The sequence below is a fragment of the Temnothorax nylanderi genome, unplaced genomic scaffold (assembly GCF_030848795.1).
Source record: "Temnothorax nylanderi isolate EJ_2023f unplaced genomic scaffold, tnyl_v1.0 TNYL_tig1037_pilon, whole genome shotgun sequence".
In the NCBI taxonomy this organism is placed as follows: Eukaryota; Metazoa; Arthropoda; class Insecta; order Hymenoptera; family Formicidae; genus Temnothorax; species Temnothorax nylanderi.
The window spans coordinates 6,923-23,776 of NW_027250099.1; the positions used below are offsets into that span (position 1 = coordinate 6,923).

At 38.7% G+C, this 16,854-nt stretch overlaps 3 protein-coding genes across 3 annotated transcripts; 1 reads left to right on the top strand and 2 right to left on the bottom strand.

The window, feature by feature from the left end:
- Positions 1-431: 431 nt before the first annotated feature.
- On the bottom strand, positions 432-2,290 carry LOC139786445 (hypoxia up-regulated protein 1-like). The gene is made up of 4 exons (XM_071725608.1): positions 2,227-2,290; positions 1,767-2,058; positions 1,129-1,558; positions 432-1,021 (listed from the first exon to the last, which is right to left on the bottom strand). The coding sequence occupies exons 1-4, from the start codon at positions 2,288-2,290 to the stop codon at positions 635-637; spliced, it is 1,173 nt and encodes a 390-aa protein (XP_071581709.1). The 3' UTR covers positions 432-634.
- Positions 2,291-5,861: 3,571 nt separating this feature from the next.
- Positions 5,862-7,904, top strand: LOC139786443 (uncharacterized). Its single transcript, XM_071725606.1, has 3 exons — positions 5,862-6,460; positions 6,592-6,829; positions 6,905-7,904. Exons 1-3 carry the CDS (start codon positions 6,081-6,083, stop codon positions 7,610-7,612), a joined length of 1,326 nt encoding a protein of 441 aa, XP_071581707.1. The 5' UTR covers positions 5,862-6,080; the 3' UTR covers positions 7,613-7,904.
- Positions 7,905-7,983: 79 nt separating this feature from the next.
- On the bottom strand, positions 7,984-9,988 carry LOC139786444 (uncharacterized). Its single transcript, XM_071725607.1, has 6 exons — positions 9,712-9,988; positions 9,484-9,613; positions 9,158-9,412; positions 8,914-9,082; positions 8,702-8,808; positions 7,984-8,356 (listed from the first exon to the last, which is right to left on the bottom strand). The coding sequence occupies exons 1-6, from the start codon at positions 9,775-9,777 to the stop codon at positions 8,112-8,114; spliced, it is 972 nt and encodes a 323-aa protein (XP_071581708.1). The 5' UTR covers positions 9,778-9,988; the 3' UTR covers positions 7,984-8,111.
- Positions 9,989-16,854: the final 6,866 nt, after the last annotated feature.

The following is a 16,854-nucleotide window of genomic DNA, read 5'->3' on the forward strand; positions in this document are numbered from 1 at the left end:
TATACATTTTGCGAGAACTTAGGGCTGTTTTACTACACGAAAAGATCCACTTCCCGAAAGATATGCAAGAATTATTTTACGAACCAAAATTATTTTATATATACGTCCTATCATTCGTGTTTTTACAAGCAATAGTATGCTTTATACTGCAACCTCGTATGTAGCGTGATAATAGATCATTAAAAGATATACTTGCAGCAGAAGCATTTTACATGTAAAGTCACAAATTCATGCCGTAAAGATGCGAGAGATAAATTCCTCTCGCAGAACTGGCCTAACTTTACGCATGTCCATTATCAAATAATCCGTTATCAATTGTCGGGATCTGCTGTTGCTTGGCACTTGTGTAACATAATTATCGCGAACAATCTTCGATAAGAATTTATACTCTTGCAATAACTTTTCTGCTATGAATGAACGATGAAACCATATCCATTATATAAATACATATTATTAATCAAATGGAACAGCTCGTATTCGCATTCGCAGAACAACTTATTCAACAGCAACGCACGAGAGAATTTCCGCTTTAACTTTAAATGCATCTGACGAAAGTAATCTATAGAAAAATTGTCTAAATCGACGGATATCGTCGATCAATAACAAAGAATCACACTTTTAAATAAACTATTTCTTATAGTTCTTGATGCGTTTTTTCCTGAACTTCCTCCTTAGGTAATTGTGTTTCCTCGCTTTCCGGTAGAAGTACTGGATCCTGTGTATCCGTCGTCTCCGGTTCCTGTCGTTGCTCCTCCGTATATTCTTCCGCAGCCTTGTCTTTTTCAGTATCGGAATCGGCTGCGGGTTCTTCATTTTCCTCTATCGTGCGCTCACCTTTATTATCCGTCGTTTGATTCGCTGCAGACTCCTGTTTCGGTTTCCATATCTTTACTTTGTTCAGAAGGTATTTAATTTCTCTATCAAGTAACTCCATTTTATTCGCGATCTGGCGGACTTTGTATTTTACTTGTATGTTTAGCAGCGCATCTTCGAAATATTTCGAAACTGTATCGTGATAATCCTGGAGAAAAATATCGCTTTTTACATTTATACTAATAAATATATAATAATAGTATATATACTGTCAGTCAAAGTCACTTTAGATATTATTAAAATTAAATCGTTTACCTGTGTCTCGTTGATCAATTTTTCTAATGTCTCGACTTCAACCTTCGTTATAATTTCGGTCGTTTGACTCAAGTTACGCATATTCTCTAAGAACAGTCTACTGCCTTTGAGTAGCGAAACCATTCCGTTCATGACTTCTGGTCGTTCTCGGTATTCGAACACTCTCTCGTAGACGTCGTTAGTTAACTTTTGCAGTTCCATCAATTTCTCCTCGTAAACATCCGCGGTCGCGGTGAATCCATCCTCGTACAACCATTCGGAGATTTCGGCGCATGCTTTTCGAATCTCCTCAATCTCCTTCTCGGTAGCCGCGTTCGAGAATTCCTCGGAGTCGAACTTCTGCTGCGCATCGATTACATACGACTCGAGGTTGTTTAACGCAGTTTCGCGGCGCGTTTTTTTCGAATCGTGCACGTCCAAACGATGTATCCTAAAGAAAAGTAAGGATAAAGTTTTATTAAAATAGTATAAATTATATTTATCATAATTATGCTAATTATATTTGCCAAGAGAAGAGGCAATAAAAAAAGAGTAATATTTACATTAACGTTAATAAAATTTAAAACAAAATATATATAAAAGATGGAAATTATTTTTTTTTATTATTTCACGTTGCGAATAAATATATCTGTGCTCACTTGTCTCGAGATTCCCCGAGTTTTTTACCAGACAAGATTAATGATCCTAGTTTAATCTCTTCCAAACTGATAGGTTCCTTGATCTGAACGATCGTGGCTTTCTTCTCTTTATCCGCCTTTTCGGTTTTATTTGCAGCCTTATCCTTGTTCACTTTTGTCTCGCTCTTTTTCTTCTCCTTCTCGTCTGTTTCTTTCGTCGAATCCGAAAATTCTGGTTCTTCATGCACTGGTTTTATATCCTCTTTCGGCGATTCCTCTGCCTTGTCCGCTGTTTCTTTTTCTAAAGAAGAACCTGAAAGATTGAAACTTCAATCTAACGTGCTATTTGGATAATTTATGATCAGAGCCTAGAGTTTTATATAGTTGACAACGGATTGCACAATTCAAGACTTCAGAATTTTACCTCATGTAACGTCTAATAAAATGGTTGTAAACAAAAATATATCGCCATTAATAGAACGGGACATATCGTCGACGAACGAGCTGCCGTATGCCATAGAGGCTTGATTCAACAGCTTCTTCATGATCTCCGCTTTTTCGTGTCCACGCAACTAACTAGAGCCTGTCAAATTTACGTGAATACTTCGATCAGCTGTATAATACAAGCAAAAACAATGCTTTACAAAATTATGCACGCCAGATTCGAAAGTCGTAATACTTCTGAACATAATTACCTTATCTTCACGAAATATATCGCAACGAATTGCATGCAGCGTCCACAATGATATTAAAAGAAATCTCGAGCTTGAATATAATTGCTCAGAAGATGCAGCTGCGCGGCACTTTATATTTTTTTGCGGTTAAAATAAAATAAATGTACACTTGGAGAGTTAGCGAAAGAGAGAGGAGAAATTATTAAGTCTAAGAGAGCTTCAGCTTAAGAGATTTTTGTACGCACAGGCCGGTATATTTTAATTCGATAGACGATAATAATAACGTTCCCTGAGGTGATTATGTTCGATTACCTTTTGAGGTTATAATAAGTAACAGTAATATATAGAATAACAGATATATAGGATAATTATAGGATAATTACATATAATATAAAACAATTACCTTGAATTAATCGTCGCGTCGCGTAAAGAGTCACGGTCGGTCTCGCTCCGACACTACCGTGTCTCTCGATATAGGTTAACTGAACTGTTACAGCGCACTAAACGCACTATCTGCACTGCGTGCAGTACAACATGTACTATCGAAACTGGCGATACTAGCGCGCCAGTGTCGAAAAAGTGAAAAGGACGTTACTCTGTTATATGTATGTTATAATTGAGAGACGTCGGCGTTAGGAGGAGTATCTTAAATAAAATTTTCACACATTTGGACTTTGCGTCGCAATATCTCCGCTCGTAGGGCACGTAGCGGAAAATTTTATAAGAGATACCCCCCCCCCCAAATCGACCCCAAGCTATCAATCAAGCCTACTTAGAACTTGATCCGTTCACTCGTTATCGAGATCTCAACATCTCGAGTACTCGCAACCCGTCGCGTCGCGTAAAAGAGTCACGGTCGGTCTCGCTCCGCGTATACTTGGCGCGAGACACTACCGTGTCTCTTGATATAAAGTTGTCCCTTTTGATTTACGCGGAGTATTCGTTCAGCATGATTTGTTTTACGTGATATTGACATCACGTAAATATAATGTACCAAGTACTACAAAATAAGTTAGAAAAAAGTCATGCATGTTGTAAAAATATTTTGGTTGAATAAAACTTATATTGTAACATTTATTAAAGACAGTAACTTTTAACGGCTCATTCCGTTTCATTTCTATATATTCATTTTCCTTATAATATAAAAATTATTGGTAATTCTTCAGTTTAGCTACAGCCGCACAAAAAACGATAAATTTAGGCTCATTCGACGCGTTTTTGCACGAAACGACCGAATCTGGCAGAAAAAGTGTCGCTCTGCCCCGCGACGCGAAATATTAAACGTTAAAGTTGACAGGAATCAGGTTATGATTCCTGTGTTACGTACGGAAATTTTATATTTTCGACGACGCACGTTAGAAGTTTTGAACGCTTAAACGACGCACGCTAGGCTCGGAATTCCGAGCGAACGCTCAGTTTCCTGTAAATGTTTATCTTATCGGACGACCCTTGGAGGGCTGGGGGCCAGATGGGGCCCAAAACTACGCTTCTAGAATGTTCTAGAAGCTTCTAGAAAACCTCCCCCCTTAAGACGCAATGGAAATGGCGGGAATCTCGCGCGGGAGATTCCGGTCTTTTTCGGGTATAAATAGGGCGGAAAAACGCCGCGGAAAGCAGATAGTTCCGAGCTTCGGCTCTTTCCAGATAGTTCCGAGCTTCGGCTCCTTCCAGATAGTCCTGAACTTCAGCTCCTTACACACATTCCTTCGGCTCTAGCATTCAATTGCTCAGCCATTTCTTCGGCTCTAGCATTCAATTGCTCAGCCACATAGTCTTAGATCTAAATCATTTTCCTAAATCTCACTCAATTCCTTAAACTCAATCTTGGGACTTAGTCCCTGTACTTTTATATTTTAAGACTGCGCCTCACGCATAACTTGTACTAAATTTTAAGAATAAAAGTAAGATAAGTTTGAAAAGAAAAAGCTCAAAATCTGGAATCTCATCTCGTGTTAAAATTCTTAATCGATCACTTCTAAGATTCGACTCGCAGTTGTCGCTGACAAAGTGCGTGGCAATTGGTTCTGAGCGCTGACGAAGAGTGTGGCGAGCAGATACCCTTGCTGCCGAAAGCGTGGCGATTACGGGGTTGATCCTTGGAAATCATAATTAATTCCCGAAAGTGAATTTGGCCTTTACGCTGCCGATCTGAGCGCTGACGAAGAGTGTGGCGAGCAGAGTGTGGCGGATTGGCTTTTGAGCGCTGACGAAGAGTGTGGCGAGCTATAAAATTCATTTTCGAGGATTCGGGTTAGATGACGAAAAAGGGAGGTAGACGAACTCAAATTAAAAAAATTAGGTTCCAGATTAAAAAAGCAGTAATTTCTAATCAAGATCCTCTTCCCCTCCTCCAGCGATTACAACAACTACAAAACGCACCTCCATTTAAACCTATTCCTGTCGACTTCGACATCGATTATCCCCATTATAATCAGATAAATAAAAGTGATCCTCGGTACAAAATTTATAAACTCAGATATCTTTTTGGTCCCGAATAATAACAACAATAATAATAATAGCCTTCACACGACTTGTCCAAATCCCTGGTAAATTGCTTAAATGCATTGACCAAAAAACGGACGAACAACAAACAGAACGTGACAGAACGTGACATAAATTTGGTGACAGCGGTGGGATAATAAAAGTTGTGTGAGAAAATAATACAAGTGAAGAACGAAAATCATGATGTCGCGCACGCCACATAAAGATCCAGCGGGTCAAGGAAATGAAGACGCAAATGAAATCAACGATCTGCGGCAGTCCATATATATATATATAGCTCATACCAAACAAGCTCTTCAACAACTACAGCAGACAGTAGTAAATCAATCGACCACACCTAATCGACCACAAAATCCAGGAATGGTAATTAACGAAGGGACAATAGGTAACTATTTACATTTTTCAATTAGAGATGCCTTAGAGGCAGTGCCGAATTATGACGGAGGAAATATTCCGTTCGTATATTTTGTCGAGGGTTGCGAGGAAGCACTCAGCATGGTCGTACCGTCACAAGAAATAAACCTGGTTTGCGCGGTGCGTAATAAGTTAAAGGGTGACGCGCATAGAACTATTCTCGGGAAAACATTTAACAGCATGCAAGAATTGGTAGAATTTTTAAGGACAAAATACGGTCCTAGAGAAACAGTTTATGAAGCCCAAGGATGATTAGCTTACTTATGCCAAAAGAAAGACGAAAAAGTAGTTACATATGCGAATCGCGTCCGAGAATTAGGGAAGCGTATACTCGATGCTCAGAAAAGAGAAACAGGATTACTAAGCCCCGAATTCCAAAATTCAATCGAGAAGCATTTAAAAATGAGTTTTTTACGCGGATTAAACAAAGAAATCATAATATCAAAAGAAGGTACGTTCGAGGAAATCGAGAGCCGCGCGATAGAAGCCGAAAAAGAATTAGAAACTATAAAAATGATAAGACGCATTAAGCTGAAATTTCACGCAAGCGAAGAAAAGCTAGCGTTTATCCCCACTCCACCTCACTGTAAAGCCAGCGAAGAACAGCTAACGCTATCGCCTCTATCTTTTTCATGGAGCGAAGAAAAGCTGGCGTATTACCCCTACTTCGCGCAATGCAAAGTGGCATTGAAAAGCAGAGCTAACGCTACTTAACCTAGAAGAAGAAGAACTACGTATAATAAAAATGGAGTACTCCAATTATTATAGACAGTACATCGCGTACGTTGAATATTACAGACGTACAGTGGCAGCTACAGTTGCAGCAGAGGTTGTAAGGAGACGACGCATAGCCGCTATAGCTGCTATGTATTTAATGAAAAAAAAGAGAAGATACGCGAAGAAAAGGTTTTGGGTAGCACCCATTTTCGAAAATCGTGATGAACATAGTTTTTTCTTTGCGTCGGTCCCGAAGTTAATATTGGAGGACATACGATTCCACAATTACTTTCGGATGACCGCAACTCAGTTGGAAGAATTGTTGGGCATGGTTGGACCAAGATTGCAAAAGCAGGACGTCATTCGACAAAGTATCTCACCAGCTGAACGGTTGGCATTAACATTGAGGTTTGTTTTGCTTGATCCAATTTAATTTTTAATTGAGTGTTTTTTGTAGTGTAACAACGTTACAACGTAACAACGTTATACATTTTTGCTTAATGCATGAATATTGGTATATTATATATTAAATATTATAGATATCTTGCTTCTGGGGACTCCATGATATCGATGTCCTACCAATATCTCGTGGGAGTGACAACAGCGAGTAATATCATCCATGAAACCTGCAAAGCAATATGGGATGTTTTATGCCCTTTGGTTCTTCCGGGCCGACTGGAAGAAAGAGATTGGGTGGATATCGCCAATGATTATAACGAAAGATGGAATTTCGTTCATTGCATTGGAGCCATTGATGGCAAGCACGTCACCATTCAAGTACGTAAAATCATTGTTGGTATACGATAGAATTTAACAGGAAGTACAATTTGAGATAACAATTCTTACTTTTAGTGTCCCAATAATGCTGGATCAGCGTTTTATAATTATAAACACAGTCACAGCATAGTTCTCATGGCTATCTGCGATGCAAATTATATAATACGTTTTGTGGATATCGGGGCATACGGACGACGAAGTGATGGTGGCGTCTTCAAAGAAAGTGCTATGGGGAAAGCGTTCGAAGAAGGTGGAATGAATATTCCACAGCCAGCAGCGGTTGGAGAAGGAGGACCTGTTTTACCCTACTGTCTTGTGGGAGATGAAGCCTTTCCTTTGAAGCCATACTTGCTTCGTCCGTATCCAGGTAGAGGACTTACACCAGAGCAAGAGGTGTACAATTACCGTCTGAGTCGTGCGAGACGAATGATAGAAAACGTGTTTGGTATACTCGCCAGTCAATGGAGAGTATACAGAAAACCAATTATCGCCAGTCCTGATAACGCAAAACTAATCGTTCAAGCAACTATTTGTCTGCATAATTGGCTTCGCCGGCAGGACATTGATGAGAACGCATATGTGCCTCCGGGTTTGATCGATGCCGATGATCCACACTGTCCAAATGACTTTAGACCAGGGTCTTGGCGTGTCATCATGGAAAATGGATGTGCATTCAGAGACATCTCAAACTGTGGATCGAACACGAGTGCCCGACAATGCATAAAAATTCGAAATGAATTTTGTCGCTATTTTAATAACGAGGGAGCAGTGCCGTGGCAATAGGTTTCATACGCGTACTTGGCGCGAGAAACTACCATGTCTCTTGATCAGTTTGCTGCGACAAAAAAGTTATTATATATGTATATAACCTGTGTGTGTGTGTGTGTGTGTGTGTAGTATGTTCTTGAAAATTAATAAAGCATCTAGAAATGCATTTTATAATAATAGTCCATTGCTAAAGATTATCCATGCGACTATTAAGTCTAAAAAAAAAAGAGTAGATAAACGACAACAATACGAGAACTATGTCTGTATTATTGTCAATTGTAAAAACAATAAAAAATTGTCTATATCAGCCGGTTGTGTTGGTGGAGGAGGAGGAGGAGGTATAAATAAACGGCGGAATGTTATTGAATTATAAAAAAAACATTACATTAATTAAAACTATAATTTTTTATTATGTTTTATTATGTAAGTAACTTAACAAAAACATTTATCATCTTATACTTATATCATCACTGAATAGTCTTTTCGCTCTCTCTAAATCGTTTGCATCCTTCGATTACAGTTTCTTCGCTTTACTCAGAATTTGCATCACTTGTAGCATAATATCGTCCACTCTCCGAGGATCGATTTCTCTAAGTTGGGCAGCAACGAGACTGCCAAATAAAGCCGCTTTGTCAGTCGGTTGTGTTGGTGGAGGAGGAGGAGGTGTAAACGGCGGAATGTTGATTGTAGGTGGTTGACCGAGGGCATCAACCAATCGATCAAAGGGTCTATCTTCATCTATACTGAGACGACGCTTACCTACAACCATATTCACAAATCCTGTATTTCCTATCTATTAAAATTATATTCATAAGTCAAATAAAGGGTATAATAGAGGCAAATTAAACCAAAAAAGTGCATTATCTCGGAACCGGTTAAAACTACTCGGTTTTGAACGTTTTTTTTTAAATGTAGATAATTAAAAACACTACAATGTTTATGGGTTAAAAATTGACGCTTTAAATAGGAAATTCAAGAAAAATCTGAAAAATTGAAATTCTAAGAAAACATTTTTTAAACATCCGAGTAGTTTTAACCGGTTCCGAGATCAAAACCTAATTTGCCTCCACTAGTACTACGTAGTAGACTTGTTAGTTTACTCACGTGATCCACGACTGCTGCTGTTGCTGCCAATGCTGCCATCACGAAAGATGTCACTATCATTGGATAGTTCCTCATGACCTTCAGACGCCGGAATATTGGTTGCAGTCCTTTAACATACAGTTTTGCATTAAATTTGCATGCAATAAATATAAATAAAAATGTACTAGTGCATTGAGACACGTTTGTACGCTCGTAAATTTATATATACGTACTCGGTTTGAAGCTGCATATCATTAATGAACTGCATCCGCTCAGCGTGCACCCAGCTACTTCTTCGTGTTCCCGCTGAGCCACTCGGTTGGTGCTGTTTATTTCTATGGATTCTGTTAGCATCGCACAGAGATTTCCATTTTTTTTTTATAGTTGCAACGTCCATCGTAGCTGGAAAAGATAAAAATATATTTATGGCATACTAATAAATTTTATTCCAGTCAAGTTATGAACGTAGAATATTACAGTTCATTGCTGCAACTATTTCCTCCCATAGTTTATTTCTGGCTCTCAGGCCTCGTTCTGCAAGAGGACGACGACAATCGTACAGCGCGGGACGCTTACGAACTTCTTCAATAAGCTGTTCCTCTTGCAAAACTTTTTGGTTTTGCCAATTGCCATCGGCCTCTCGGTTTTGGATTTGGGTGGTCTCCTCCCTCGGCTCCAGCACCATTGCCTCCGTACCGTCCACCAAACTTTTCCGAATAATTTGTCCGTCATCTGCACATTACAGCATCCACTAATGCTACTTACAAAATATGTATATAATAAAAAAAGGCATTAATACTCACCGCTTTGAGGATAAATATATAAATTTTCATCTATATAAAATTCATTAAATCCTTCAAAGCAAAGATGCGGATCTATTTCATTTTTATGAAGGATAGTTTCACACATGCCACAGGTGTACACTAGAGTTTCCTACAATATAACAAATAAATTTATATAACTTAAATAAATAAGAAATAAAGAGCAACCTAACCTATAAATATGCTTATTACTGTATAATATATACTAACTTCGTTTATATTTTCTGGCGATGTAAAATTATCAGTCAGTTCCCCTTCAGGTATCCCTTCAGCCATACTTATTCGAATTTTTTAACTTTTTAGAATTTTTTGACTTCTTTCTTTCTCTCTGTATCACCACGTGTTTTCGGCGTTCGGCGTTGCTTCGCTAAAAGTTCAACTGTGTTGAACTTTGAGCGAAGCAACGCCGTAAAGCCAACTTGACGAAAATTGATGGAGTGGGGGTAAAACGCTGGCTTTTCTTCGCTCCATGAAATTGCAGCTTTATGCTCGTGGAAAGCGCGCCCGCCGAAAAGAAGGCCTCGACGCGCCGTATAGAAGCCAAGACCGTCGTTTGTCAGTACTGTCATAAAAAAGGGCACACAGCAGATAAATGCTGGCAGGTCAATAAACCCCGAGGAAATAACGAAAATCGAAATGGATCCGGTTATTCGCGAAATAATGTTAACAACAATAGCAACTATAATAATAACCGTAGACAGCCATCGTTCTCGGGTGCTCAGAATTCGAATAATCAAAATTTCAACAACCAAAATTCTAACAATCAAAATTTTAACAACCAGAATTCGAATAGTCAAAATTTTAACAATCAAAGTTTCAATAATCAAAATGCAACGGTAACGTGTAGATATTGCAAGAAACCCGGTCATACATTAGAAGAGTGTCGTAGACGCGCATATAATAACGGTCTCCATCAGAACTCATAACCTCAGGGAAACGAGCGAATTCCCGCGAGGACAGGGGCAGCCCCGGGAAACACGAAGACTCGCCCCACTCGAATAATAGCAGGGGAACAAGAATCAGCTACCGAACAGTAAACATAACTCAAATAGAAGACGTTCCGTCAGTAAAATTAACAGGTCCAAATTTTACGGAAGATTTAAAATTCCTAGTAGATAGTGGATCAGGACCGAATATTATTAAAAAGAATTCCGTTACTTCCGATACCATAGTGGATAAAAATGAAATTCTAAGACTTAGTGGAATTACGGCGCACCATGTGACCACCTTAGGGCTGGCACAGGTAGATATCTTAGGATGTCCAGTCAATTTTCATTTAGTCGAAAACGATTTTCCAATTCCGCAAAATGGGATTTTGGGTTCGGATTTCTTTAAACAATTTCGAGCAAAAGTCAATTATGAGCAAAATCAATTGGAATGGAATAACGTTAGTATACCTTTTGAAGAAAAAGAAGAAATCTTCACTATTCCTGCGAGAGCAATTTCGTACATGCGTGTTAATATCGCAAATCCAGAGTTGAAAGAAGGATTGTACCGCGGTTAAGCGTAACAAAAGGTGTTTACTTAGGAAACGCCTTAGTTAAAGTACAAGATGCGAAGGCATATCTGCAAGTAATAAATACTAACGATGAAGAAGAAAGGGTGTTTATCCCTACAATTAAAATATATGAGTTTGAGACGGATGAAAATCGTAATTCAGATTCGAATTCTAATTCAAAATCAAATTCTAACTCAAACTCGAATTCGAATTCTAACTCCAATTCTAATTCAAAATCAAATTCTAACTCAAACTCGAATTCGAATTCTAACTCCAATTCTAACTCTAATTCAATTTCTAACTCAAATTCGAATTTAAATTCTAATTCCAATTCTAATTCTAATTCTACGTCAAACTCGAACTCAAGCTCTAATTCAATTCCTAAATCCAAAAAGTCTAGAAAGTCAAGTTCGAGATCATGTTTCTACGTGAAACAAAATGATAGGAAAAATAAAATAATGCAATTGCTAAGACTAACGCATTTAAATGCTGAAGAACGATTGCATGTCGTGAAATTAATAGAAAGAAATGCGGATATTTTTCATTTACCGGGAGAAAAACTCGATCATACGAATGTTTTAAAACACCGAATTCCGACGGTGAACGAAATACCAATTCACACACGACAGTATAGATTTCCGGTAATCCATAAGGAGGAGATAAATAGGCAAGTTAATGAATTGCTAGATCAAGACATAATTAAACCGTCGAAATCTCCATACAACACGCCTGTGTGGATAGTTCCTAAAAAACCAGACTCGAAAGGAAATAAACAATGGAGAATGGTATTAGATTTTCGCGATCTAAACGATAAAACAATAGGTGATGCGTACCCGCTTCCGAATATAACAGAAATATTAGATCAGTTAGGCGGTGCAAAATACTTTTCGATCTTTGACCTGGCTTCGTGTTTCCACCAGATACAAATGCACCCCGACGATAGCACAGCTCCACAAAAAAAATCGACATTTTTTTTGCGGGGACCTGACCCACCTTACTATATGTAATCGAGCATGCTGAAACCGAATCCGGAGTCCAAATAACCCCATCACGTCAGGTTTTTTTCCTAACCTCAAAAAATAGGCTAAAAATCCTAAAATTCAATAAAAGCCCAAACAAAACCCCATTATCATATATCCCATCAACTCCACAACCCCATAATCTTAAAACCCCATAACTAAATAATTGAATAATCGTGTGGGTAAGGCCTATGTATTTTTGCCACAAAACCTACATTCTGCCGAACCCAGGAACAACGACGTGGACATAGCAGGTTTCTGTTCCCTTTGAGGTGCTTTATTAACGAAATAAAGCAAATAAGGTGCTAAGACGACAGGGTAAAAAAGTTTTGCAGAGGCGTCTCGAAGAAACGACCACCGAGACCAAAGTACAACTCGACTTGGGACCCGAGGATCGTGATAAATTTTTTGGAAAAATGGACATCGAACAACGAGTTAGACCTAGAGAAACTTTCATTGAAGCTCGTCACGCTACTCGCTCTAATAACAGGTCACAGATTTCAGACCTTAGCACTCATAGATGTGCGGAATATCGAAAAAGCAAGAAACTTAATCGAGATAAAGATTCCAGCGAGGATCAAAACTTCGCGTCCAGGAAGAGAACAACCAACGTTAATAATTCCGTTCTACCCTCAGAATAGAGATATCTGCGTGGCATCCACACTGGAAGCGTATATGGAACGAACTCGAGAATTGCGAGGCAGATGTACAAGCCTCTTTATTTCGTTCAAAAAGCCTTACAAGGCTGTATCAACGCAGACCCTAAGCCGCTGGGTTAAGTCAACACTAACGATAAGCGGAGTGGATACAAAGACCTTTTCAGCATACAGCACGCGCCACGCTTCGACCTCGGCGGCAAAAAGGAGCGGCGTCAGCATAGATACAATTAAGAAGACAGCAGGTTGGACTATAGCTTCAGAGACATTCGCCAAGGTCTACAACCTAAGAGTGAGAGAAGAAAAAGAAGTATTTGCAAGGGCAATTCTAGAACAGTAAGCATTAGAAAGCATTAGAAATATAACTCCCTGCTAAAAAAAAAATATATATATATATATATATATATATATATATATACATTTAAAAAATAAATAAATAAATAAATAAATAAATAAATAAACGCACTTCTGCCGTAATAGGCTTTAAACGTAAATGTTTTTTTGTTTTCGACACTGATAGAAGCGACCCTTCTGACTCGTCATCTATGGAGTTATGGGGTTATAGGGTTATGGGGTTTTTGAGGTTATGAGGTTTTAGGATTATGGGGTTTTAAGGTTATAGAGTTGTGGGGTTGATGGGATATATGACAATAAAGTTTTGTTTGGGCTTTTATTGAATTTTATGATTTTTAGCCTATTTTTTGAGGTTAGGAAAAAAACCTGACGTGATGGGGTTATTTGAACTCCGGATTCGGTTTCAGCATGCTCGATTACATATAGTAAGGTGGGTCAGGTCCCCGCAAAAAAAATGTCGATTTTTTTTGTGGAGCTGTGTAGTCATAAAACGGCTTTTTCAACACCATACGGACATTACAAATGGGATCGCATGCCTTTCGGTCTAAAGAATGCGCCTGCGACCTTTCAAAGACTAATGGATAGAATATTAATCGGAATACAGGGAAACGAAATTTTTGTATATCTAGACGATATAGTATTATATGCAAGCTCTCTTACAGAACACGCAATTAAATTTGAAAAAATAGCTGCGCGATTACGTGCAGCAAACTTAAAATTACAACCGGAGAAATGCAAATTTTTAAGGAAAGAAGTTACTTATTTAGGACACATAATAGGGGAAAACGGAGTTCGACCAGACCCTAAAAAGATAGAAGCAGTTCAAAATTTCCCGATACCTAAAAATGCGAAAAATGTAAAACAATTTCTCGGATTAGCCGGATATTACCGTAGATTTATACAAGGATTCCCAAAAATAGCTAAACCATTAACTAATTTGTTGAAAAAGAATATTGATTTTAACTGACGAAACAAAAGGAAAAACATACGATGATTATTTATATCAATTAATAACAAATATTCACGAGTTACAAGAATTAGCTCGGGAATGTCTAATCGCATCAAAAATAAAGTCTAAATATTATTACGATAGAAAAATAAATCCTCAAGCATTTCAAGTAAACAATCAAGTTTTTCTTTTAAGTGAGCCAAAGAAAGGAAAATTAGGCGATTAATATTCAGGGCCACATATTATAACAGACATTTTACCTAACGGTAATGTCAAAGTTTTTGTCAAAGGAAAACTAAGAATTGTTCATCCTAACAAAATTCGAAAAACGAAACATTAAGAGATTGAACATGTACCGCGAAACATTTTCAATCTCAAATTTACTAATGACACCTTTTTATATTGTATTTAAAACAGATGCGGGCACTAATCTGCCTAACCGTCATCGGAATTCTCTCCGTACGAGAAACCTTTGGAATACTCGGATATGATTGCGGAACAACGAACACTAATATAACGACCGTATCGCTATTAGATATAGGAGAATGTAATATACCATTAATAGAACCGCACGTAGAAGGGATAAGTATTCAGTTATTACAATTGTCAAAATACGATTCAACCAATGTAATTCAATGTAAGGTTTCTATTTCGCGAACGATTCACTATTGCGGAATGCATTCTCATGTATCAACTGTAAGTAACGCACACGCGGAATATATAGTCGACACAACGTTAGATCAATGTAGGAATATGCACAGAACGGGCATACTAAGTCTAAGAGTAAATAAGGTAATCCACGGATTAAAAGTAAATCAGACGACATCGCGACCCATCACTTTTGCGGGGTCTGCATCGACAGATGGGAAATGTTCGGGAGTAGAATATTCAGATCCTTATGGTACGTGGCAAGATGTGGTTGTACAAGGAATAGTAACAGTTAGCTTAAGTACTCATCGGGCAGTAATTAATATCGAGACAAATCAAATTCATTTGAGAACGGGAACCGTTTGTCAATATGTAGACGGCAATTGTATGGATATTAAAGGAAGATATACTTACTGGGAAACTATACCTAATGATTATTGTAAATTCAGTCATTACGACGTCCTGTATGAGGGAAAAGCAAAGAAAATGGTTAGTAAAACAAATGATAAATTACAAATACTCTATTCCTTGTCGACACAAGATGTCACATTCGCACTTACGCGAATCGGTGAGGAGGTTCTTTGCGGATACACTCTAATAAAAACGGAACATCCAAAACTCGTAATTTTAGAAATAAATAAAGGAGATTCTTTTGCACGTAGAAGACCGTTAGCAATTGAAAACATAGATATTTTTGCCTACGTAAATTCAAAATTTGTTTATGTAGAACGACACATTCGCACACAAATGAATCGCTTATACACAGACGTATTAAAACAACGCTGCAATTTGGAACGGCAAGTAATGAAAAACGCGCTCAGCCTTGCGATGCATGCTGCCGACGACTTTGCGTACCAAATCATGAAGGGCCCAGGATACATAGCCGTGATTTCTGGAGAGGTAGTGCATCTAACTAAATGTACTCCAGTGGAAGTAAAAATACGCCAAACTCGGGAATGTTATCAACAATTGCCTGTATCGAAGGGAAACGAAACATATTTCTTGACACCTCGAACGCATATACTTTTTAGAACAGGAATGCAAATCTCGTGCAGTAGGGTACTTCCTACAATGTACCAGCTAAACGACGGATGGTACCGCATTACACCGAACGTGGAATACAGCAAGGCACCCATGATAATGGAACCGATGACCAAGCCTACCTGGCATTACAGCGATCCAGGATCCTTGGCTGCAAGCGGCATTTACACCAATCAGGACCTCGAAAAACTGAGGGATCACATAATGTTTCCCGCCGAAAAGGTCGGAATACTGAACACCGTAGCACGAGGCGTAATGGGGGAACCGACCATAGCACAAGGGATGTCACTATCTTATCTCTTGGACGAAAACTCTTTACAGAAAATCACAGAGAACGCCTGGAAGAAAATCTGGGGAACGTTCTTAATTTTCGGTAATGCAACTGCAGGATTAATCGGAATATACTTCTTTGCAAGGACAGCAAAGCTGATAATCGACACCATTATACACGGTTACGCACTACACACCATATACGGATGGTCAATACATTTAGTCGGAGCACTGTGGGACTCGGTGACCAATTTACTACTGCATCTAGCGCGAGGGACGCCGAAGGATGACAAAAAACAGGTAAGAGAGGCAGGAGCACCCCCGCTCCCGGCCGAACAAGAAGAAACTGCAGCGGACACCGAACACGCACACGCACACACTCAACTCTTACGATCTCCTTTGTACCATATTGCTATGCAAAGCAATGTGGAAAACATGGAAAAATCTACTATCCGCAACGAAGCTCACAATATGTATCCACAGCTATAAAAAAAAAATATTTTTCTCTCTTTTCTTTCTCTTCCTCTCAAGAAAGACTGAAAGTAATAAAATCCACATGTTAAAACTATATTAACTAACAAGTTAAGAACAAATGTAAAACCCAAAACTCGAGCGTTAGCCAGTACGATCTCGATTCTCAAAGAGTGCACAAGCCCGTTAGCATACTACTTATCCGCTATTTTCATCTAGGTAACACTTAATAAAACAATTATAGCATAAAAGTAAGTTTACTTATAAGATCGCTATTCTCGCCTTAGCATCATGCCCGGCCATTCGAGGTTACCAGATCTCGAAACTATATGCGGTGAGGAGCAGTCACAACTAACCGACGTGCCGCCTCGATCACAATACGAGGGTGCGCCGGGACGTGTAGAATTGCCGCTCGAAGTAATGAGGAATCTAATGAGGGGGCGGGCC